Source organism: Meleagris gallopavo, chromosome 6 (genome assembly GCF_905368555.1).
Source record: "Meleagris gallopavo chromosome 6, MGAL_WU_HG_1.1, whole genome shotgun sequence".
NCBI classification, from domain to species: domain Eukaryota; kingdom Metazoa; phylum Chordata; class Aves; order Galliformes; family Phasianidae; genus Meleagris; species Meleagris gallopavo.
In genome coordinates, this window is record NC_139409.1 from 27,397,980 (window position 1) to 27,423,701 (window position 25,722).

General features: G+C 34.4%; 1 protein-coding gene across 3 annotated transcripts in view; it reads right to left on the reverse strand.

The window, feature by feature from the left end:
- The window catches only part of DGKB (diacylglycerol kinase beta), a 339,795-nt gene that overhangs the window by 292,407 nt on the left and 21,666 nt on the right, over window positions 1–25,722 (reverse strand). For all 3 annotated transcript variants that reach the window (XM_085226116.1, XM_085226115.1, XM_010712729.4), the window contains exon 2: window positions 16,589–16,835. In XM_085226116.1, the coding sequence (XP_085082242.1) occupies window positions 16,589–16,658 (70 nt within the window). In that variant the 5' untranslated portion in view covers window positions 16,659–16,835. The remainder of the gene's footprint in view (window positions 1–16,588; window positions 16,836–25,722) is intronic.

Here is a 25,722-nt window from a genome sequence, read left to right on the forward strand (position 1 = left end):
ATATAGAAAAAAATATATATATGATGGCATTCTAGGAAAAAAAAAGTCAAGAGCAACAACAAACAAACAAACAAACAAAACCCACCAACAACATACAGCAAACATTAAATGGGTCGGGAAGAACATACCTTATACCACAAATGCACACAGCTTAACTGAATGAAGGGTAAAACAAAGCTTTATTAATTCAAAATATTTATATAGTATAAGCACCTCTTACTTACAAATCAAGATTTAACAAGAATTCATTAGCATAAAACATGCACTGCTACAATATGAATTAAAGCAGAAAAACTTAACAGAACACTACTCAGAATTCGCAAGAAAGAAATTACTGACATCCATCTAAAGGTTCAAAAGAGAATGAAAATTGCCAAATATGAAATGGTACTGAACTACTTATACCAAAAATGTCAAAATAGTATTTTACTATTAAATCTGTATGTACATCCAAATTCATATTTACTGTAAGGGAAGGCAGAAAGGTAGACCAAGCTCTTTCTTCAGAACTCTCACACAATAGACACAAGACACATTGCTTCAGACTGTAGCCACTGAGGCATGTTCTTATCACAGGTTACGGTCTGTCAATGAATGTTTTGATTGCTTTATGCTCTCCTTCATATATGTACACAAACATAATATATATATATTGTTTATATATTATATGTATGTAAGTATGTAAGTTTTAGTGAGCAAGACTCATAAGAGCACTGGCTTAACTCTTCTCTTAAATTACTCCCTTAATTAAGACCTCCCTTAACTTTCAAAGATGAGAAGTTAAGTCTTATACTTAAGGTATCAAAGGTAGCTCAACTGAACTTTGAGAGACATAATCACAACATGACTGTAACATGAGCATGTTCTTTAACTTCTGCTTACTTATCACATAACTTTTAATTTCTTCCTTTTCCAGAAGATCAAGCAGCCCTAGGTCTATTATAATAAGGTATAGTGTACAAGGAAATATCTCAAAAAACATATACTTCACTGATTTATTGCATATAAAGGACCACTACAAATGAACATTCACTATGGACAAATACTACATTGATGAAATTGCTAGTTTTTATACAATAATTCTTGTTATTTATCTGTCACTGTGGTGAGAACATCTTTAGTGACAAGCTCAAGTATTTCCTTATCAAAATTGATTTCCAAATTCCTGCTGATTTCCCCAGCTTTGATTTGGTCTTTCCAGAGTTCCTATGCTCATGTCAATAATCAAGTTACATTTGAAGACTAGTCACTTACCTTTCCAATCTGTAATAGCACGGTTGGGGAAAAAAAAAAATTAGAAAGGATACAAATCAATTTGCTCAAGTATCTTTTCTCTCAGCTATGTTTCAAACTACAAAGATGTGACTCCAAGAGAAACCTAATGTATATTTCAAATATAAATTTAATGTAAGATTGATATGAACAATGTAAGCTTGTAGGAATGTTTTATGAACAGTCAGCCTGTAGACACAGAGATTATAAAAACATTAGGTTACTTGACCTAGTTAACTCTGTAAAACATACAGAGTGCTTAATATGTAACAAAATACCAGTAACATGACACAGGCATTCATCATTTTAATGTTGCCATACACAAAAGTCATTGCTGTTGCAATGAACTAAGAACTCTCCCAGGTTCCAGCTTTCAAATTTATATCCCTTCCTAATCCATTCTGTCACAGTACACTCACAGAGGACAGGTTTATTTACTTAATTATAAATGAATCATTTCACAAGATTTACCAGAGATACCATCCAGAGCATGTTAAGACCAAAATAATTTCAAAGATGATCTGACAGAAGAAATTGGAAGAGATACGAGAAAGAAAGAAGGATGAAGAGTTAGTCACCCAAAAGGATAAAAGGAACAACAAAAGAAGACAAATATAGTTTGAGGAGAGAGAGGGATAGAGGCAAACCAAACTTCGAAAAACAATGCTGAAAAAGTAAGAAAAATTAGTTCTTCTGACACTCTGCCCCTCTTTCACCTTCTTTTTGTCACTCATAATGCAGAGAAGAAGAGTAACTAATACATCTTAAGAGAAAAAACTCTCAGCAAGGCGATCTCAATTATAAAGACCTAAAAAACCTAAGAAAATTCTATTTAAGTTTCAAGAGATCTTAACTTTGTTTTGATGCTCTAAACTGATGACTTTCAAGAAAAAAGACCAAAGCAAATACTATACAAATACGTCATCAAATACTCTATGTATGAATAAAAAGCTTCAGAAGTTAATATTAGAAATTCAGAAACAGGAAATTATAATTGCAAGCAGAACCTTATATTTTCCCAAGTTTTTGTATTCATCATTAACCTGCAGCTCAACAGTAGGTTGTCCTGTATGTCTGATTTAATAATTATTAGTTTAATAATGTAATAATAATTAATTTAATAAAAGAGTTTGCTTTAAGGAAAGAAGAGGAAACAATAGGTTGAGTTGCCATAAATTTGTGGGGAATAAATGGGGAACAGAGAAATTGAAAGGGAGTAGAGTTATATTCCAATTAAATGCAATGCAAGTAATCTGTCAGCTGACTGTAGAGACCAAGCTTATTTGAAATACATTGCCTTGCTTCAGGGAAAAAAGGAGGAAAAAAAACATTGGTAGATTTAGTATAGGACAGTGGGGTCAGCAAAGAAAAGACAAAAACAATTCAACTTCATGTACTTCAGAGCTGCTTAGGAGCTCTGTCAAGTGTTGATGAAAAAGACTTCTTTGATTTTTCCTATCCTTTCTAAGCTGTTTTATACTTAGTTTTAGAAATACAAGAGCAATAAATTCCAAGATTTCTGTTGTATAAAGGTTGTTCTAGGACATTTTAATCCAAGGAATCTACTATTGGGAGGGAGAAAAAAAACAACACGATTACAGCATTGGAAGTCTTGAATCCTGCCGAGCATACAGTAAGTGCTATACACAGTAGACAGTATAGTATGAAAAAATCTAAGACACATATTGAGACGCTTTATATAAAGGCAAGATAATCTAGCATCTATGGGGATGAGTTGAGAAGAAGATAAGGAAATGGTTTTTCTTAAACTATGGCACCGTACCTTAATAGAAACTACAATGTTTTAAATACCAATGAGTAGGCAAACTTGTAAAAAACAACTGTAAAAACAATAAATTGAATGCTATTTAGCAGATAATGTTTCCCCAAAAATAGAATTACTAACAAATATAGGATATGCCATTTTTGCTCAGCATTTGCAATGATCCCATTTTTCTGTAGCCCCAGCCCTGTAATGTTCCTGTTTCTTTTCTTACTTAAAAAGGAAATGTTTAGCTGAGATAGAGACACTTTGTAGGCACGTAAGAAAAGCACAGCCACATTTTTGACGAAATTTCTAACAGATTTGACTTATTTCTGTTTAAACGTTTTACTACTATTGTGTGCATTTAGTAAAACAGAGCTTATCCCAGACTGTGCATTAAGAAAATGACAGAGAGTAAATGACTTACTGGCTTTCAGTGTCTGAGATCATCGCTTCAAGATAGGTCAGGCAATGAAGACTCAGTCTCCTAAAAATCATGACGCACAATCCTTCGCACCATTAAGAAATATGCCACATCCTTGTCAGAACACCTCACGCTTGATGTCACTCACAGATAATTAATCAGATAATCTGTAAGTGACACTAAAATGAAGAACATGTGATTTACGCTCTTTTAACTGCGTACGTTAACAAACTCTAAATCCAAAGGAAAAAAAAAAAGACAAGAATGAATACAAATAAAATGGCTAGACAACAGGGTAAATTTTAGACAGGTAAGAAAAGGTTGAAATTGATTTCCTAAGGTGGCTTCAAACATATCATCTAAATAAAAAATCCCTGTGTTGATTTTACTTATATTTGAATGTTACATTTATTTTAAGATTGTGCAAACTGCTTGCTTTTGCCCTATCCAAACAACCTGAAAAAAAATTTTATTAGAAAGTTTATTTTTATAAGAGAAAATATCCTACATGCTTCAGTGGATAACAAATGCCAATAAAGCTAATATTCATAATGTACCTTTGACAATTGAATTTCATTTCAATTTTTGAAATAAAATACTGATATACTTAATTCTGTAAATGTCCCAGTGAAATGCTTTAAAAGGAACACCACGCTTTGTTTAATTAAAATAATTTTCTGTTCTGTATGCCCCAGGTCTGCTTGGCTTGAATTGGGCACCAGAGGAATTCTAGAGCTCCCAAAATAAACTGAAAATAGACTCCAGCCACGCTTGGTGGGAGTTTAGCACTGGTTTATAGTTTAGGAATCATTACACCACACTGCAAGGTGCACTACAAACATGATGTTTCCCTGGGAAATGCTCAAGCAGCCTTTTATTCCTCTAAGATGATCCAAGTCAGGGTCCACAACACAGATATGCACGATGTTTTGGAATGACACGGGCTCTCGGTTTCATTCATCACCTTGCCAGAGTGCAGAACTGCTTGAGTGGGGACTGAACATGCACTTCTGCAAAACGAGAGGACAGGAATCCCGACAGGGGAGGAAATGGGAACGCCTGTCTGAAAGGCAGTGGAAGGGAAATAGCTGCCAGCTGCTGCTGGGAGTGTGAACGAGGCTGACAACAGCCTGGAGGCAGCAGGAGCTTCTCCAAAGCTCTGCAGGGCAACATGGCTGTCATTCACTATATGTACAGAAAATACACAGTTTTCTTGTTATCAGAATTCATGTAATTCCTTGGAAACTTTAATCACAAATACAACAATGTGTATCATATGGAGCTAATTCTAACTATGAAAAAGCTGGAAAATCAGAATGAAAGCTTCATATTCAGCTTGCTGTATGCCCTGTGAGCACTTTGCAAAGCTCAAGAATTGACTTCTGTGCCACTCTGAAGGGAACAGCTATCATTTCAGTTGTTAAAAAGCTTTCATGTGATTTAGGACATAAATGATTAAAGATTTGATTATGTAGCTCCATTTTTGAGAATACAGAAAGCAAATCCCTCCACTCCAGGAATATCGTATGCTTTTTTTTTTTTTTTTTCTTTTTTTTAATTCTCACTTTATCTTTGCCCTGGCTCTAAAGCTGTCTCAATTCCAAATCTTAAAAAAAAAAAAAAAAAAAAAAAAACCACCTTGATAATTTCATGCATATTACCTTGCCTACCAGTAACCTTTTCTCTTTGTCAACATTTTCATTCTGTTTTATCCAAAATTCTGCAGTCCTCTTATTTGCCATTGTCTTTTTCACCTTTGCCTCCTAACTGTCTTTTTCTCATGATGGTTATCATATAGGCTGGATACTCACAATCTTTTTAATTTAAAACAAGCAGCTAGTAAAAATCCGTCTCCTTTTTCACTTTCTCCATGTTTTGGCACCATTTTTAAAGGGAAAGGATCCATGTCATTTTAAAAGCTACAGTGTTCTCTATGATCAAAAAATAGAGAAGAGTTATAAAATGCAATCAGATTGTCTGATTGTCAGAAATACTGATAATAAATGACTTTCAGAGAAAACAACATTTCATGCAGTAATTAACGTTGTGTAAAAAATAAATTATGGAACTGGAGGATTTAAAGATGAATTTTGTCTTTTTTTTTTTAAATAAAAACAATAACAAGAAAAACCAAACAACTCCAAAATCAGACTTGTACAAAATGATTACAAAGTCGTAAAATGCTATTTGAATTTCTAGATCTGGAAATAGAGATGGACCAGAACCTTTCACATTCCCTTAAAATGACTATCTGAATCACTAGTCCAAGTCCACCCAAAAATTAATAAATAAATAGTATGTCAACCTAAAGATTAGTTAAAGAAGTCCCAGATAGCTCCGATAGCAAACTGCAAAGTTAAGAACAGCCGGTCATTTGGCACAGTGTAGCACCCAGTTTAAAGAAGTTCCTTCATCGCTGAAATTATTCACCGTAACCTGCTAGAACTTTATTTTAAACTAAGTATCTATAGTAAGAATAAATAAATAAAAACAGTAACAATCTATCTTTGAAGAATGTATGTTAAGAAAATCAAATCTTTCCTAATTACATGGAAAACTATTACTGACAGTCAAAGATCAGTAGAAGTGGGAATCCCTCCCGGTGAAATATCATGAAAGATTAAGATGAGACTGATGTGCTGCATAAACACTATAAACACTAAAAACTGATTAAGGAAAGAAAAATACATAATTAACAAAAATCTGCATTGAAATAGGATTTTGTTTCTTTTTCCTCTTTTGAAAGAGATGAGTGGGTTTTCTTGTTTGTTTGTTCTAATCTGGAATAACTTTTTTCTTCCCTATAAAAACTAACCACGCGGGAGAAATTGGGAATATAATTCATTTATCTCACAAAATTACAAAAAAAAAAAAAACAACACAGGATTCAATTGTCAAAGAACAGGGCATCGAGACAATGTTTGTGGAAAAGACTGAGCAGATACACACAAGTATTTCGTAAAACAGTGCAAAAATCAAATCCTCTGAAATGCTTGTCAATCTGTAAGAGATAGCAGATTCTCACTCTTTTAATGTGGGAACTGTGGTGATGTGGCTTTTTATTATTTTTATTACCACTGTATTTTTGAAGATATAGAGGTATGGTTATGTATGAGGTATGCAGTCTGTAAGAAGCTTGGCCTAAACACTGAAGTGCTATTACAGACAAGTTCATAGTGACATAATGGCTGTCTGAATAAGAGAAGCACTTAAAAAAAAAAACAAAAAAAAACAAAAAAAAAACAAAAAACAAAAAGCACCTCAACTGCTTTTACAAACAAGACTAATCACAATTAAAAAGTGTAACAGAGTCTGTCTTCACCACCACCTCAGAACACTGCATGTACCAACTCTCTGGCACTGTTCTTTGTGCAACACCCAGCAGCAAGTAGGTGCAAACTTACCACTGGAAGAAAGCTGATATGAACTGAGATTCAGTGCATCACTACTTGAACTGCACAACTTCTGAGGGAAATAAAAGGATGTGACATGGAAAGGAGCAACACTGTATGTATTCAAAATAAGATGTGAAGTGGGCATTCCTCTCAAATAAAATAGTCATTCGTATATCCTAAATAACATCCTTCAGAACAAAACCTAAAGTATTTATCAACCAGCAAGCTAAACAAAAATACAGCAACATCATACATTCCTTATTTGTTAACATATGCTATTAAAAGTGCAACTTTTAAAAAGATGCAACACAATACTCAAGTCTGACTGACTCAGCTTCAAGCCAAAGACTTTCTGTAGTGCAAAGGTCATATTGCTAGTTTCCACTGAAATAATAAAATGGAGATGTGATTGTTAGGCAATCACTGTGTTTGATTACACAGAACTTAGTACTGCTTTTTAATGTTAGAACAGACCCTGAACACATATTAACATATTTGTGCCTGGAACTCTCATAAAACTTTTCAAATGCATGCTAAGCTGTAAAGATAGCTGGATTATTTATTGGATCATTTCTTTATTTCTGTTAGCCCAAGACAGGGTTTCTGGTAGCTCACAAAACAGGGTTGGGAATAGAGAAAAATAGGAAACTCCTATGAAAAAAACAGATTTAATAGGAGGAAAGCCAAGAAATATAAAGCAAAGAAATTTAAAGTACTTTTGACATTACAAAATTAAATAATTGTAATATGAACAGATTAAGCTCCCACCGTGCAGACAGAGCTGCAAAGTATTTGTCTTAAGGGCAGAGCTTGCCTTGGAGAGCTTGCAATTTGAACAGCAGCTCAGTTGTCCTCCTGTACAGATAGTCATTTCATCTCTAGAGTGCTATTAGAAGCCACTGCTACTTTGGTATTCATTTATTGAAACCTAATAAAAAAAGAAAAAAATTCAGTGTGTTTTCTAATTTAATAATATAGTTACACGGGGTAATACTTCAGAAAATTGCTTTTGTACAATTTGGGACAATTTAATTAGAATTGTTATTCTTACTATGGAGCCACCAAACTCCCATAATCCTCTTAAGGCACTAATAATTTTAAAATATATGGTCACATCAGATATTGTTTGGAGATATCATGACTATCCCTGGAGGTATCGCATCTTAGAAAGACTGCAAAAAAATGAGTTTGGACTTGAAGAGCAATGTGGCAATATCCACTGTGTCTGAAGCAAAATATAAAAAATATATTTATAAAGTTAAAACAAGTAGGTCACTATTCTTTTCCCTATTATCTGATTCCTAATTAGCTTACAACTTATGTACTAAAATAATTCTGAATAATAATTTTTTTATTTATTATATAAAAGGATCCCAAAAGGAACTGCAAGTGACATTTCAAATTCCAGCTTGAACACCTACTTGCACTCTTCTCCAAAATTAGCCAAAATTAGCTTAATAAGTAGTCAACCTTTAGAATTCAAAATAATAGTACTTGAGCACATTTTCACAGATTTTAATAATTATTATAAAAACTTCTACAGGGCTCTCTACGGAAAACAGACTTGTAGCAACAATTTAAAATACTCCATACTAGATAAAACTTGGCTAGCCACTAGCATTCTTCTTGAATTCTCTTCCACCTGTCCTAGATCATTTCTCTGTCTCACAATTTGTTTTTCATTAAAAAATAATTATCATTTGTATGACCAAACACCCAAACATTGAATAAGAAACTTCCAAAATTAAGCTTTTGGTACAGAGCTTTGTTTTGGCTCCCCTTTACCGTTCTGAGTCTTTAAAAGCCTATTTTCATTTTGTCCTAATTATTCCATTCTAAGATCTGTTCTGTTTCTTTCCTTAACTCACTCAATGCAATTCTGTAGTAATAGCACAGATCCACAGAATATGATCTACCAAAAATGGTGGGCTGAAACTTTTGTCTTCCCCCATCTCCCCCAGTGGCTTGATTTTTCAACTCTTTCAATCATTTTCTCTCTTCAGGGCTTCTTAATCACAGGAATTCTGAATTGTCCTATGTTCATGCTGCTGAAATAGTACAGTTACCATCTCTTTGAAACTTTAGCCTGAAACTACAGTAATGTACTTGAGAATCAAATTTGTGTAATTTAGCACTCTGGCTGCTCTGATCTTTCATGTTTCTCGCCGCTGACTCGTTTTCATTGCATCTCTTCAACTCCCTTTCATCATCTCTAGTATCATTTAATAATTTCTTCAACTTTAAGTGCCTATTCAGCACTGAAGGATCTCTCTTCAATGAACTTCTCAGACATATACTCAGTACATAAACTGAGTACTCCCATCTCCTCCCACTGTCTAAAATTTTCAGTTTCCTTCCATTCATTTCAACCTCTATTGTACAAGAACCTGTGTATTTTATACACTATCTTCTTTCTTTCAAAGCAGTGATGTGAATAATCCGTTCTGATACAGACAGGGATGATAGATTCTCTTCCTCCCCAGTGGAGTGACTTTCAAGAATAAGTAAAGTATTAAATGCAGAACTAGTCCTCTGTTAAAATGAATAAACACCTAATGAATCATTTTAATATTATTCAGAATGCCTTCATGCATGAAAACATCTGATCTATTACTAAGCCATTTAATAAATTTTAGGAAATACATTCTTCAAAACAAATTAGTTATCAATAATGATAATTACTTCTACAATTAGCTGGAGTGCCTTTAGAGTGAAAACTGTTTATAATCATTATTTCAAAAATAAAACTAATAATTCTTATTTTCAGAAACTGAAAAAAAATGTTATATTGGAATTTAATCACAAGTTCCTTCCTCAGTATTCCACGTATTGTTTAATATTCCACTTCCATGCAAGCTTTAATAAAATAATAAATTATAAACCCCACTAAACTTGAGGTTTCTAAAAATAAATGTAGTAGTCAATAATGTCCTTAAAATGCTATTAAATTCTGCAGTGCTAATACAAAACCATGCAGTGGCACATCATAATAATCAGTAATAATTTTCCAAGGCCACACAAAAATGCAACATATTTTCAGTGCTTAAAAACAACACAATGAAAACATACATAATTACAAACACATTTAGCATCCAATTTTGCTTCTTTAATTAGCAGAAAACAACTGAGGGAAATGCAGCCCAGGGCTCTTCATCTCCAGCAAAATGCACAGGAAGAGAGATTGAGCGACACCATTAGGAAGCCCTAAGCCTAGTTGTTTGTTTTTTGTTTTTGTTTTTTGTTTTTTGTTTTTTCTAAATAGAAGATTCTATCTTCCATTTTGAATCATCAATACCAACTTTTCTCCTGTTTTCAAGAGAAACAGAGAAGAATGTTTTGACTTCTTTTATCAGAAATCCATAAAAGGCAGAACAGCATAAGTAATAACAATAACAACAATGTACGATTTTTTCAGTGAATGAGCTGCTTTCCTCTTCTTTTTGAAGGCATAATGCTTCACTGGGCTGAGGGAAGCCCCACAATCTCCTGCTTCTTTGTACTTTAATTTCATAAAAGCCAAGAGGAATTATTCCCTCTCACAAAGCTACTTTTTCAGTCTCCCTGATGAGTCATGGATTGTAATCATTTATACTTTTTTCACGCTTCTGTACAGCACAAGGACTAAAAATACATGCTTTTACTCAGAGCTGAGTGTCAGCCACGTGACTCCATAATTAGTTCATTCTCCATTCTTTGTTTTTTCAGAGCTTGGTAAACTAGAATCCTATGCTTGTGACATCAGAATCATTTCCACAGCAACCAAATGAATTATCCCCCAAATTTCTGTAATAGGAAATAAGCAGTAGGAACAGACAAACTTTTAAGAAACAAAAGATCCTCACTATTTACATGCAGATGTCCATAGAAACAACCACATCATAATGAAAATAAATATTGAAGATACATAGAAACACAGGAAATACAACAAAGGCATAATCAATGTTCATACATTTTACAGTGTATAAATATACATTCAGTAACTTTATGACCGTATGTCATATTTGTAATAACCACGTGTGTTTAAAGCCAGTAAAAGCTGATGCTGCAACAGCAAGTCTTAATGACAGGCAGCGTTTATCTTTTTAGATTCTATTTTAGAAAGAAATCATCATTTTTGTCAAAGAAAACAGAAACCAAGGTGAGTTGACACCATTTGCATTTCAGGATTCTAGAAAGGATGTCCCACCACCAGTCACCACATTCAATGGATTTCACTTCTACAGAAACTTGAGCATTAGGATTTGTTTGGACTTCACAGGAACACTTTAAATTTGTTTCTTGCAAAGATACCCTTGAAAATGGAAACAAATTGTCATTGATGCACCATTCCCTTCTAGTGCAACAAAAGCCAGCACCTGGGAGGCTGACTATATTAAGAATGGCGGATCTATCAGCATCTCTAAGAGTGAATGCAAGCCTGTTAGTAGTGACAGGGCTAGAGCTCTGACTTCATTCTTATCAGCCATCTAAACATCCAGTTCAACCTCAACAAAACACTGATGACTTAATAGCATAATCAAGAAAATAGTTTGTTTACCCTAAAAATAAAGGAGAAAAAGATTGGTTGTTCCTCCCCTGTTTGTATCAAGTTACTTTCCTCAGTGAGACTGAGGTAAACATTACAATCTCGTCCAGGTTTTGGGATCATCTTTTCACTCTTGAACACAGAAGTGCGAGATGCTTGCCCAGCACTCTTTGCAAGTAAATTAGCATCTCCTAGTGAGGCAACCAGGTGCACCTGATGAAGGAACAGCATCTTATTCATCATACACTAAGGATGGCCAGAGGCTCTAAATCCTCAAATTCTGGGTTTGTAAACAGTCTCTTCTACAATATTTTCTCTCTGCAATCAGGGACCACTACAGTCTTACACTCTCCGAGAAAACTTTAAAAGAACCTTATTTCCTTCATTTTTACCAACAGCAGTGGAAAGTTCATACTCCTAAAACCTAGTACATGGGGTGAAAATATTCTCGCTAATCACTAGCAATTTTTTCTCTTCCTTTTAAAAACAATAAAAAATAGTTGCTCTCAGCAATCTGTATTCTTTGATGTGGTCTAGTCCCTCATTATGATCAGCAGAAGCTAATGCAGTGCCAGAAGCATGGGATCATCTAAGGGACTGGGTAATAGCCCAGAGCTTTCAGTGCTGCTGGTGGCCATCTGCCACATGTATGAAGTTCCCTGCAGGTTATCATTTATACCCATTGTAAAAGAAAATATTTTCCATCTGTGAGGGCCACAGAACTAAACCCACCCAAGAGTCTCTGGCAATTTAACTCTGGACCGAAACTTCTGTTGGCTTTTGTCTTTCTCTTCAGAAGTCTTTTTCACAAGTTCTTCCTCCTGTTGCCCTACAATATTCTTGCACAGTTTAGTTCCTACAGTAGCAATTGATGGTATACAAAAAGGAGAAGCTGCTGATGTTGTTCCTGTTCTCATAGCCATTTCAGTAGCAATCAGGCTGTGAGAGTTTGCCCAAGTTCTTCTCCATCAGCCTGGGAAAAAAAAAAACACTGCCAAAAATTTTGCAAAAAGCCTTGGTCCTCAGGGCACATTTTGTTGACAAATTCAAAAGGACTACAAAAAAACAAAGCTATTTCCCCAGAGTATACATGCTGCCAGAGCTCAGAGGCTTTTTCCTTTGCCTCTCTATGCCTACTAAAGGAAGGACTTCTTTCTTCTAAAGCCCAGCTAAATCATGAAACAGTCTCACTTTAACTATTTTTAATCACTATAATTTGGACTATAACAAACATGAATTTACTGAAGTTCTTCTGACTGATGATACAATAACAAAACAAACAAACAAAAAACCTCTAAACTGATGGAATTTACCCTATAGATAATAATTACAGTGATACGATTATATGGCTATTTTCTAATTGTCCCTGCAATTTAAGCTGCTAGTAGGAGCAGTACAGAACTGCTTACATATCTGGTAAAGTATATTTCAGAAGAAACAACCCGTGCCTCATAAACCTTTGCATTAAACATCTAACCCCATATCTACCTTGTCTTATATACTTTAAGTGAGATTTTTATGCAGAAATACCCTATATCTTTCACCTTCTTTCCCATAAGTAAACTTGATCATGAAATCTAAAGGAAAAAAAAAAAATTATCTTCTTAGTACATGTATTTGATGTAGGCAACATTATTACTACAGAATGAGCATCCCAGTTATCTCAGTTCTCATTTTCTGTTCTGAAGTATTTTAAAACTAAGTAAAGACCTACTGTTCTTCAGAACAGGAATAGAGAGGAGTAACTGTCACTGGAAATAATAATTCTTAAAAAAATATTCACCAAAAAAAAAAAACAACCTACACACCTGCAAACTAATTGCAAAGTGCCAAGTATTAATTAGTATGCTCTTTGAATCCTACAAAGACATTTTTCTACCTTTTAAAGTAATATTTAAGCCATTCCAAAAACTCACTTGAATTCCCCAATTCTTATTTGAAGAAAGGTCTTACACTGTGAATATAAAGTTGACTCAGCTTGAGCTGAAAAGTAATTCTGTAAAATGAAATTATAGACATATATTCCTTGGGTTGTGGAAATATCATCCTTTGACAGGACATTATACCACTTAATCATAACTACAGTGAATTAGTTTGTTGTGAAGATGTTGACTAACCAGATGATGTTTACACGCTGCCAAGTTCCGAGTGTTGTTTAGAGAGAAAGTATAGAATGTTCTCTCACCAGAGCCAAGTGGTGAAGAATCCATACTCTCCTTTGCTGCTCAGTCACATTTATGGATACTGAAAAAAGCTGGTATATATCAGGAAAGATATTTTAAATTCAGGGTTTGTGTTCACCAGGAAATAAGTTTATATAAAGCTGATAATCATACTACATGTAATAAGATGTGGCAGGAACTTTTTCATAAGATATCAAGGAGATTATCTGCATATAGAGGTAGAAGAAGGCCTATCATGAAGTTCACGCAAGAAGGACAGAAAGACAAACTATACTAATAGCTAACTAATTCACTAATAACTGTACTAACAATTATACCAATACTGCTAACATGCAGAACTCAGGCAAACATTTTAGGAAGAATGCTTTCTGGGTGGATAGGCACATACAATGCAGTATATCAACTCCTCCCTGGAAATAAGCAAGCAAATATTTTTAACCAAACTTACATATGTTCCAAATAAGTAATAACAAAATATATTCTATGCTTAAAGCTTCCTACTGATAAGTATAAGGCACTTGAGCATGCACTCTCTTTGGACTCACCTATTTAAGCTAATTGTCTTGAATCAATTATACCAGATGCTGTTAATCACCCACCTAGTACCAATATGTAGTATTCAATCACAGCAATGTAGGACAGAGGTATTAATTGTAAACTCTGAATTCTGAACTCTGACTAACCATCAAATGGAATGGTTTGGATTGGAATGAACCTTAACAATCATCTAGTTGCTTCCCCATCATGGAGGCCTGCCCACAGCCCCATACAACTTGGCCTTAAATACTTCCAGGATATCCAGATCTAAATGCAGTACTGCAGATGGGCCCTCATGAAAGCTGAGCAGAGGATTAAAATTACCTCCCTCACCCTGCTGGCTACCCCTATTTTGATGCAGTCTTGTCTAACATGCTCCTCTCCAATAGTTTGCTTAAGTATCTCTTCATGTTTTCTTTTAATTTAGTCCTTATCATTCAGAGTTATTACTTTTTATTTGCACACCAAAATGCATGTACACTAATATAGATATCAGAAAAACTCTAATTTACTTCAGTCTTCTGATGTGTCCTATTATCAAATATATGCATACACTGAGCTCAGAGATTTAAAAAATCCAATGTATGTTTTAATAGTAAACTTCAGAGAATAATTCTATTCATATTCCAGTTAGTTGTACAAAAGTAACTCTGGTTCTAGTGACCTCGTTAAGTAGATATGATTGACTGCCACTAACAATATGACCCAAAAGTGACTGACGTTCCAGGTGACAGGCATTTGACAGACTATATTTTGTAAATTTAAGAAAGTGTATGTGCCTAAAACTTCCAAAGTTAATATCTTAATATCATGTAATTCAAGTTAAGGTTTATAAAGTAAGGCACATACACCAAACTAAATTAAAGGCTGAGCGAATGACAATCAAATGACAATGCCAATTATCAGCAGGTGAATGAAAAGTGAATCCTTGATGTACCTTCCCTACTGTATTTCACAATCTTTCAAAGAAACCCACACGTAAGCACAAAGCAAGGCAAGGCAGAGGACTCATAACCAAGACTTTTTAGTCTCAATACATCTCCCAAAAGTCTAACCTTACTACAATATCTTCTGGCATTCAGATAATCTTCCTTTCCGCAAGCAACTCCAAAGCTTTTTTGGTACTACAGGGTATTTTATTTCAAAAACCAGAAGTCACATCTAGTCTTCCCATTTCTTTTAAAACCTTTAATAAACAATAAGTCACAAAATAGCTTCACACTAAAGTATAATTATCACCAATTCCTGAACAATTGATTTCACCATCTGTAACTAGCAGTACAAATACAGAAGAGCTGACACTCTTGATACAGAACTATATTATGATTATACAACCTGAAGTCCTATATTATGAAAAGATACTGAAAGGACATCCACTAGTAACACGTGCTGAAGAGAAGTGTGCAGTGTTTTGTTGTTGTTTAATTGGTTTTGTAGTTGTTTGTTGTTTGTTTTTTTTTTAAATAAATAATCAAACTTCATCAAGCCAGCCAAACCCAGGTATTTGATAGTATTTATTTCACTCTTGCCATGTTCAAAAAAATAATGGAGTATCAAAGCAATTATATATTCAAACTTCATAAAGTCACATATACTTTAATTTCTATACAATAATTAGTAAAGATATACCTATTGTCACAATATTTCATACCTCTGAACGTTAGATAAAAATGTAACCATGTCAAAAATGCTAAACCCAACTTATTTTGTAAGTCATTTGTAACCATTTGTGAGTCTTAATTATATATTTAAAGATTCTCTTAAATACCTGAATAACAGTATTAAATTGGACAGATCACAAATACAAAACTTGGTCCATATTTTATTGTATTCTCTTGGAATATATCATATATAATTATATATCAACCTTATATACAATTAGCATTTTTACCCTAATTGTCTCAGACATTTAACTATGCAAAGAGAAATCACAGTTTCATACAATTAGCACCTTCCTATTCCAAACAGCCAAAGCAAGATTGAAACAGTACAGTTCAAAGCCACCACATCTTTATTTCATATGTAAACACAAATCTGAACACAAACAATCCATCCAATTTTTATCAATCACTTTATCCTGATATTAATAGTTCTTCTAGAAGAGCAATGATTTTATGGTTATTCTGTTAGATTACTACACTGATACACTTAAGTAAATGTCATGTTGCCACAAGCAGAAAAAAAAAGAATCAATCTTAATTTTACTTACAGGCTTTATACTTGGTATAGAAATATTTCCTTTAGTAATAAATCAACAATATTTCTAAATCTAAAGATATTTTTTTTGTTTACAAAAATATTATCTATCATACAAAAAAAAATTCTGAAATACTCTTGTACATTTCTAGCTCAACTCCTATCAGACTTTACAAACTGCCACTTAAATATAACTTCTCATGTTTAGGATTTTGTCCTCTAAGCATATAAATTCTGAGCTGTTAATTGGGAAGTAAAAAGATGTAAAAATATATTTCAGGAAGTACTTACATTCTGCATATTTCTGAAGCTGAGAGAACTCTCCAGGACTAAGGTTAAGCCGCTTCTCCTGGCTCGTCATAATGGCAGTAATAGTCCTTGTTAATATCAGAAAAGCATTCCTTTTGACTCACGTGACAAACTCCAAGATTAGTAGTTTCAGTTCACAGTGCTTGAAGGCTTGATAGGCGGCATCAGTCTGAAGTCTTTGATGCTATGAATTGTTTCCAATTTGTTGGTTCAGCAGCAGGTTACAGCACTGTTAAAAAAGGTCAAACATAAGAATTTTAATTCCAGTTTTAATACAGGAGTAATTGTAACTGATAAATATTTTATCATAACAACTCTGTCACTATGTCCATATGATATTTATCCATATTTAGTCTTATATGCATCTCCAAATTGTATTTTTAAAATTTCAATTCCTTATGTCCAGCACTAATCATCAAATATTATCAGACTGGTCAAATTGCATCCAAACACCTACTGTGATTATGCTTCTGTTTCAGTAATATCTAGAGACACTATCTTGCAGTAAAATTAGATCCCTCTAATTTTAAAATGGGACTCAGGTAATTAGGTTCGTATCCAATTCTGTTGTTGCACAGTACTGTAGTACTAGTGGTTTCATCAAAAACATTCTAAAGCTTCTATCTCAAAGTGTCAAAATGAAAATAATTTTATTTAACAATGTGTTGGGAAAATCATGAGAGCTATTTAAGTATTGATTCTTCTAACAAAATAGTAGGGGGTTGATTTTTAGGATCTATCACAACATTGCAGAACACATTAGTGAACAATCAAATGTAACTGGAATTGTTGCAGCAAATTATTCAGACAAAAATAACAAATTCTGGGTGTCATCGTAATTCAGTTTTACGCAGTTTTAACCACTCTACAGCAGACATTACAAAGGCAATGCATTACCAACATCACTCCTTGCACAGCAGGTAGGAGGATACTTTTCATCTAATTTTAGCTGTCTGGCCATCAGGCATCTCACCCAAGGTTGTCACCTAGAGCTCTCTCTTTAATCAGCAGAAGGAGAAAGGCAACCTAGACCAGCAATTAATCCCTCCAGTTTCAACATAATCTTAAAATGTGATGAATTGCTTCTTACAGTATTTATCTTTCTCTATTGATTGCAGAGGTTTCCTAGATGACAAGTTTAGACTAGAAAGCTAATTTTAGACCATAAATAGAATCTCTTTATGTGCCTAGCAATGGTGTAATTTCCAAGGGTCAGATTACAAAAAGGAAAAATTCAGAACAGAAGACACTGACATAATAATCGTTTCTAAGGAAGAAAAAGTGGCAGCTGGGAGAGAAAAAACGAGCAACTTTTTAGCTTGAAGTGGCAGAGGGAAAAAAATCAAAATAGAAAGTAGAGTAGCAAGGAACAGAAACATATGTAAAACAAACAAACAACCCCTTTACTCAATGATGGGCAACACTTTTTCCTCCCCTTCCCCGTCTCATATATATATATATATATGAGGGATATAATATATAGATAGATATATTCCTGGACAAAGAAATTCAGGAAGAAAGACATCTTAGTCTCTAAGCACACTTTCATTGCTCTCAGGCTCTTCTTGGTGAATGACTTGGGTACATACACTTATATTACTAGAAAGTAACATCACCTAAACACAATATCAGGTGTGTACAACCTATTTGGTAGCTGCCTTGTCTTTTTAAAGTTTAAATCAGAAGAAATTTCTGTGCTCTTCACTTCCTCAATTTGGAATAAAACATAGTAAGTTAGAAGAAGACAGGTACAGAGACCAAAAAAAGAGTAAAAAACCTAATAGGATCATTGAGATTGGGATGAGGAAAAAAAAACGATATGAATAAGGAGAAAATTGGCCAAGAGGTAATCTCATCAGCTCTCAAATATCGGTGGATTATATTCAGTGTCACAAAAAGGGTAATAACTACAATAGATGAAAGTGACATACAATCAGAAAAGCTTAACATTCTGTCTTGAGAGTCTCAGTCCTTTTATTTAAGAGAACAGAAAATAATAATAGTCAATTGTCATGGTTTTATGATTTTTGGTTATCGTTATTACACATCATAACATCACTGGGAGTTAAAGTGTTAACACTGCAGTTCCAAACACCCGTCCGGAAGAAAAGAAGAACTACATACCCCAGGGGGCTCTGCGGTCAGAGAGGAGATATAACTTCTGGCACCTGAGCGTTATGGAAAGATGCACAGTCCGGTTGAGCAGCAGGGAAGAGAACCTGACGAAGAAGAGTGCATCAGGTGACCTTGCCAGGGGTTCTATCTCCTCTCTGATCACAAAGCCTCCTGGAGAGGTTTAGGAAAAATTTCTTCATTGAGAAAGTGGCCAAGTATTGGAAAGGGCTGATGAGGGAACTGGTGTACTTCTCATCGTTGGAGGAATTTAAGAAACGTGGATGTGGCACTAAGTGAGATGCTTTATCACTGAGACTCAGCAAGTCGAGCTGATGCCTAATCTGATGATCTTGATGGCCTTTATAATCTACGTAATTCTATGATTCTAAATTCAAATCCCTCCTGAAAGGTCTTCTGGGTTCATTCTTACTGCCCTGACAGAAACTTCTTAACTCACACCCTACGAAGGTTTTCTATGTTAAACATAACAAGGAAAACTGAGACAGCCAAGAAACCAGCCTTTGGAGTTACCTAGCCATTTTTTACCTCCTAACAGTTCTTCTACAATCTATGTCTCACATACAATTTTATCAGTAATTTGCAGTTACTTCATAACAGGGGGGTAAGACTGATGCCAAGAAGGGATGCAAAGGCAAAGTGAATGATCCAAAATAAGCATCTTCTATTCTATAGGTGAACAGGACCTTCAAAATCCTTTTCCCCCCACTTTCCTTTAAATTACTGACTCAAACTATCGCTCCCACTACATGGGAAACAAAACTATAAAAAGAGTAATTCACTTAGCCTACCATGAAAATCCTGTTTCAATCTGTTTATGTTTTTATTAGGAAGGTGGAGGAGTGAGAAAGAACATGAACCCTAGGGAGAAAAGTTTCCTTCTAGGCTTTAAGGGAAAACATAGTTCTCCACACGATTGATTACTGATTTCTGACTGAATACTGTGAACAAACAACACAGAACATTTTGTACTTTAGCTGCTGTGGAGACTGAAGCAGTTATGCTTTTCAAAAACTTTTCTATACAGAGCATACTTAAATTTCCTTCAATTAGGTAAGTACCTTCACCATAGTTAGCTGGGTCCTGAGATTTAAGTGTTCACACCTTTTCCCAAAGGAGAACTTTTACATGTCAGACACCACATGCTCACACACACAGATGTACACACACACACACGAAGAAGTATTCTCTATTAAGTGCTGAAATAAGATCAAAAAGCTTTTTTTTTCTTTTTCTTTTATAAGAAACAGACAAGACTAAAGCATCTTTCCACTGAAAACAGTGCCATTTGTGGGCTTGGTAAACAATGCAAAACTATATTTTCAATGAACACTTATAAAAAGTAACTCTGCCTTCCTGTATGAAATATATTCTCAGGATTGTATTTCAAGTCCTACATGGTATTAGTACGTAAGGTGTTGTGATGCACACTTTCTATTCTAGTAAACTGTTGAGATCAAAGCACATAGTATTTCCTCACTGCTGAATGACAACTTTTGCTACTGAGCACCAGAACATTCTCTTCACTAAGGCTGCAATTGCCAACACAATTGAACATTAAAACACAACAACAAACCAGCACAAAGCCAAAAACAAATTAATTTCATAAAAAATGCAGGCACTATTTATCGATATACCAGACAATTTGTGGAAGTATTCTTGCAATTCATTTTACACTTCATAGAAAACCTTGTCGTTAGAATTCAAGAATTCCAAATAGATGCAGTTGAAGCTTAGTCCTGAACAGCTTAAGGAGGAACAAAATGCCCAATCAGAAGCAATTACTAATCAGCATTCTGGTTTCATCATGACTTTCAATCACAGAAATATTATGACTGTTTCTAACTGTTGCTGGATTAATTGCATGAATGAAAAAGAGCTTTGACAGCAAAATACATCTTCCTACAAAAACATAATGCGTACATTCCGCATAACATTATCTTGTATTTCCATGGTATTCAGCACTCAGAAGTATTAAAATCATTTTACTAGTAGACATTCTTAACTTGGCAAATAACATTTACTCATGTGTATTATCATAACTCAAGTATATTAACATTAAACACTGATATACTGAAATCGGTGAAAGTTTGTTGAATAGATGTCCCTCTAAAGGAGCAACCTGAACACATCCCAAACGTGCGCAAGTTTTCCCAACTACTTTATCTTCAGGTGTACTAGTTTGGGATATGTAAAAACATTCATTTAAATTTTAATACAAATACAAGGGCTGCATTCCAGAGAGAAGTGACTATTTGAATTTTCTTCCCCAAATTATTTATATGGAGTATGTCAGTAAACACAGGAAATACATGCAGCATAAAAAAAAACTAAACTAAAAACGCTGCCATATGACAAGCCAAAAATACTGAATATTTGAGAAAACATTTCACTAACACAGGCTTCTAAGAAAATGAGAAATATTAGCAACAAAAACTGTACATCAGTCAAAGGTAATCAGAAGTGTAGACAATGGCACCACTCTAAATATATTTACTTACATTTTAAACATAGAGTTTTGGTTTTTTTTTAATTATCCTTTTTTACTTTGGTCTTCAAGCACCTTAATGTCACACTGGGACTATTTTAAAAACTATTTTACTTTCAGATGTATCTCAAATATTTCCAGCTCTTTCTAGACTTTTATTTCCAAGTTGCTACGCTAAATACAACACTTCCTTCACTAAAAGAAACACAGAAATAAATGAAATACAAGCAGAAAACTGGAATAAGAAAATGCCACAATGTTTATGTTCTGCGGTGCTGTAGATTTTTAAAGGCCATTCTTCCATTAAATAATGTACCTGAATAAGCAAAAAATAAGTAAAAAAAAATAAAAATAAAAAAATCCACTGACACCTTTTCAGATTGAAATTTATTTTATACTTAAAGTGCAAATAGCATATAAACTAAAAATCCCCTCTGATAGTAATGCAGCTATTCCCAATGTTAAAAAGTTCCCAACTACTATTCTCAGAAAACAAATTTTTAAAAGCAAATGCAAAACTCGAGGAATTAGTCATCCTTCTCACCATTTTACATCTGTGACTAGCAGACTTCTCCATAGGGGCATTAATGTTTGGTGCCATATTCACTGGGACTAAATAGTCATATCGTATCACATTTTGTTTTATAAGTGATTGATAATTATTGTTCCACTTTGAAGAAGTTACCCATCTCTCTGGAAAATTAAAAAGGCTCTCCAAACTTAATGCCTGCTGTGCCTCCTGCCCAGGGAGGTGGAGGAGTCATCGTTCTTGGAGGTGCTCAAGAAACACGTAGATGTGGTACTTAGGGACATGGTTTAGTGGGCAATATGATGGTAGGTTGATGTTTGGACTAGGTGATCTTAAAAGGCCTTTTCCAACCTTAATGATTCTATTCTAAGATTATAAAAATATTGAAAATAGATTAGAGTAAAAGACAAACATAAAACTGACCCCACAAAAAGCAGGGGAAAACTGTTTAAACAGAAATATCTCTAGAAGGCTGTTAATATTTTAAAATCAGTGAATCCCAAAACTGTTAATTTCAGAGTGAAATTCTTCTTAAAATAAGAATAAATAAAGACTCATAACTAATTTTCTTTAATAAATCAAGCGATGTAATCTGTGACAGAAAGCCCATGATTCAGTAGATGTAATTATGCAATCTGCAGGAAGTTCTCACTCATAAAGTACATTTAGTTGTCCACTGGGTAAACCAATCATTCCCAACTCCTTCAATGCTGCACACTATTTCTTTTATCCACAGAAAATTCCTCCAAAGTTTTAAACATCACAGAATAAATGCCTTAGGGGAAACCTCTTCCTTCCAGGGCATTTGCCACCTTCCCTATGAAACTCAATTTTATAAGTTCACATTTTGGAAGGAATTCTACATTCATCTCCCACAACTAGCACAAATATGCAAGCCCACTTTAGCAGTGTTCAGCAATTTAACTAATATCCTGTCATGTGTTGTTGCCCTTTCCATTGCTTCTCATGGGATGAACTATAAATTCAATACAATAATTAATTTCTGTTACCATCAGCAACAGGGTTTTCTGTTTAATTGTTTGGTTTAATTAATCTCTCCAACTTAGGCACACCAGAAGAACACAAAGCTGAAAAAATGTAATTTCCAACTGGGGGAGATTTCTGATGATCCTTGATTTCCTGGGGCAGAAATTCCTACTCCGTGCTCAGAAATAAGCCTTGGAAGAGATATACTTTAGTCTTGTGATGCAACTGTACCATTCTGCTCGAGGAAAAGATTTGTTAACTGCTGCCCTCCTTCCAAAGTTTTATGCAGTTTTAAAACAAGCTGAGAATTGGGCACTTGAGTAGCTTCTAAAATATACATGAGAATATGAGCTTGATTTAATCTTCAACAAGAAATCCATGCAGAGAACGGAGAACAAGTTAGCAGGCAAGTGAATGGATTTTGTTGCAGACACTAATTTTTTTTTTTTTACTAGCTGATTTTTTTTTTTTTTTTTTTAACTTAAGGAGATTACATGCAGAAGTTACTGCAGAATGGGGGCATGAATAGCCGACACTGCGTCATTGTTTATTGGGACAGTGTGCAGTCCTCTAGACAACTACAAAGGGTTTCATATTTATTTAATTAGTATTGCCATTAAAAAGTTCAGTGACAGTGGAAAATAAAATGGGATTTCAAAAGTGGGAGGGATCTTGCTTACAGGAATGTACATCTGCAGACAAAGGAAATTCTGTGATGGCAGCAGTATCTCCAACTACTATTCCTAGTTCTTCCTCAGCTTCTGACTCGTTCAAATTCAACTCCATTAATCTCCAGGTTTGGGAAGGCTCTGTTATCATGGCCACTTGTGTGTTCCTACCATCTATGTTGATTTTATGTCCACACTGCTACCAGAGGCATGGATGAAGAACGTCACATGAAATCTTTTAAATATCTGTGAGAATTAGCAGTTGTGCTTTTAACTGATGATAGATTATAGCTGCGCTTTTATGCAACTTAAGTATGTATTCTTTTCCAATGATGTTCAGATTTCAGTGTAAAATTTTACTTTTGTTCTCCTGGGTTTTCCTCACCTTAAAGAGGAAAAAAAAAAAAGAAGTTTGATAATCTCTCTTTTCCTTGAGGGTATTTTGTAGCACACATTATTGAACTGTTTAAACATTCCTCCTCTTGCAAAAGACTGCACATCTGTTTTTTCTTCTTGTTTTCTCAGGATGTTCTTCTAGCTGATTTTCTCTAAGAGTTACAATTAATTATTTTCAGACAGAGCTTATGCCTTCACAAAATCTTTGGCACTAACATTATTGCTATTGTAAGTATGATTATTTAAAGATAAGATAAACAGAGGATCAATAGAACTAAAATATAATGCATGAAGATTTCAGGCAACTACATCTTAAAGACTGCAAAGACATACAGGAAGTTCCAAGCTAAGTACAGGTTAAGATCAATTACCTGGATTGATTAACTAATTACTTAATTACACTCAAATTCTAGTTTGAGGGAAGAGGGTCGTCAGAATCCTATTGCATCTTGGCATAACCTGCCAAGATGAGCTTCTAAATATCTGATTTTGCCATCTTCCAGCTCTTTTTCCCCAACATGACGACTAAAATCTATAAGAGTTTGTTTACACTGTATGTAAGTTTGCACAAAATTCTTTTGATACTGCAGTGGATTATTTGCCATGCACACACAGAGATATATATGTAATTGTTGGAGGCAAACCTGAACTCCCTCTACACTGCTGCAGCTGGAAATCTGGTGTCATTTCCTCAGCAACCTTGCTGGCTGCTGATACTTGTGTCTCCTTTATGCTCCTCAGTTCTCCTGGGCTTACCCAAGGGATGCATAGGATTTAAGCCAAAACAGTTTTGATGTTATCCACTAACTGTAGTCAGGAGCAAAGCAGCATTAAATAATCCCAATTCATCTTCATACTGAACATATCAGAACACCTTTTAAAGCACCAGACATCTTCTAATGCAGGCTGTCCTTCTGCTATTGTTATTTGTCATAAACTGCAAGTGATCTGCATATCTCTCTGAATCATAAACAAAGTCACCTGAAAACCATCATTTTCTGTGAAATCCCTTTTTCTCACAGCTTTAAAAAGACATAAAAATTTTATGTATCTGATATTTTAAAGATAAAAGACAAATTGAGGAGGAGTAAGGGGGAAACTTAGCCATTCCAACAACGTTGTAAAGCTGTTTATCACAAAGGCTTGCATATTAGAACATAGTGACTAAGTAATTAAGAAGCCAGAAATCAAAGAGATTATAAGGAAATCAGAATAAACGCAACACAGCAGAAGAAATTAAAAATGTTTCGCGGTTTCTCTGCATAAATTATTAAAGAATTCCTCTTGGGCTCCAAAACAAAAAAATGTAATAAAATGGATAGGAACTTTGTAACACTTCATTTGTTCTTCCATAAATGGAATGAGCACATAACTCAACAATTACTCTTCTGGACTCTACTCCCACACAGATCAGAGATACCAGACAGACACACTATCTCTTCTTTTGTAATAGTAATCACTTATTTGCTGCCTCCATTAAAGTATATTTTTATGTTTTTTAGCAGCAGCAGTAATTACAAATGACTGTAAACCAGCATCATTTTCACTAGCACAACGTACAATAGTCTGCCTGCTTTCACTCTGCAATCGGTTTTGCCTTGTTAAGTTTCACAAGTGAAGTACTGGGTTGCACATACTGCACACCTGATGCATTACAAATCACCAAACAGACAATAAAAGTAAATAAATGCCACAACACCATATCACTGAAATCTTGCTGACTCAGAACCTGGCAACCTCACACTTCAATTCATGGAAACTAAATAAATTCAGGTAATGATGGCTTTCAAGAAATGTCTTAACAAGCGCTGAACTTTAAGAACTAGCAAAAAGACTTCAAACTATGAGGGGAGAATTCCTCTGCAAGGCGGTATCATACATTTGAGACAGGAATTATACTACTGTTTTTATAAAA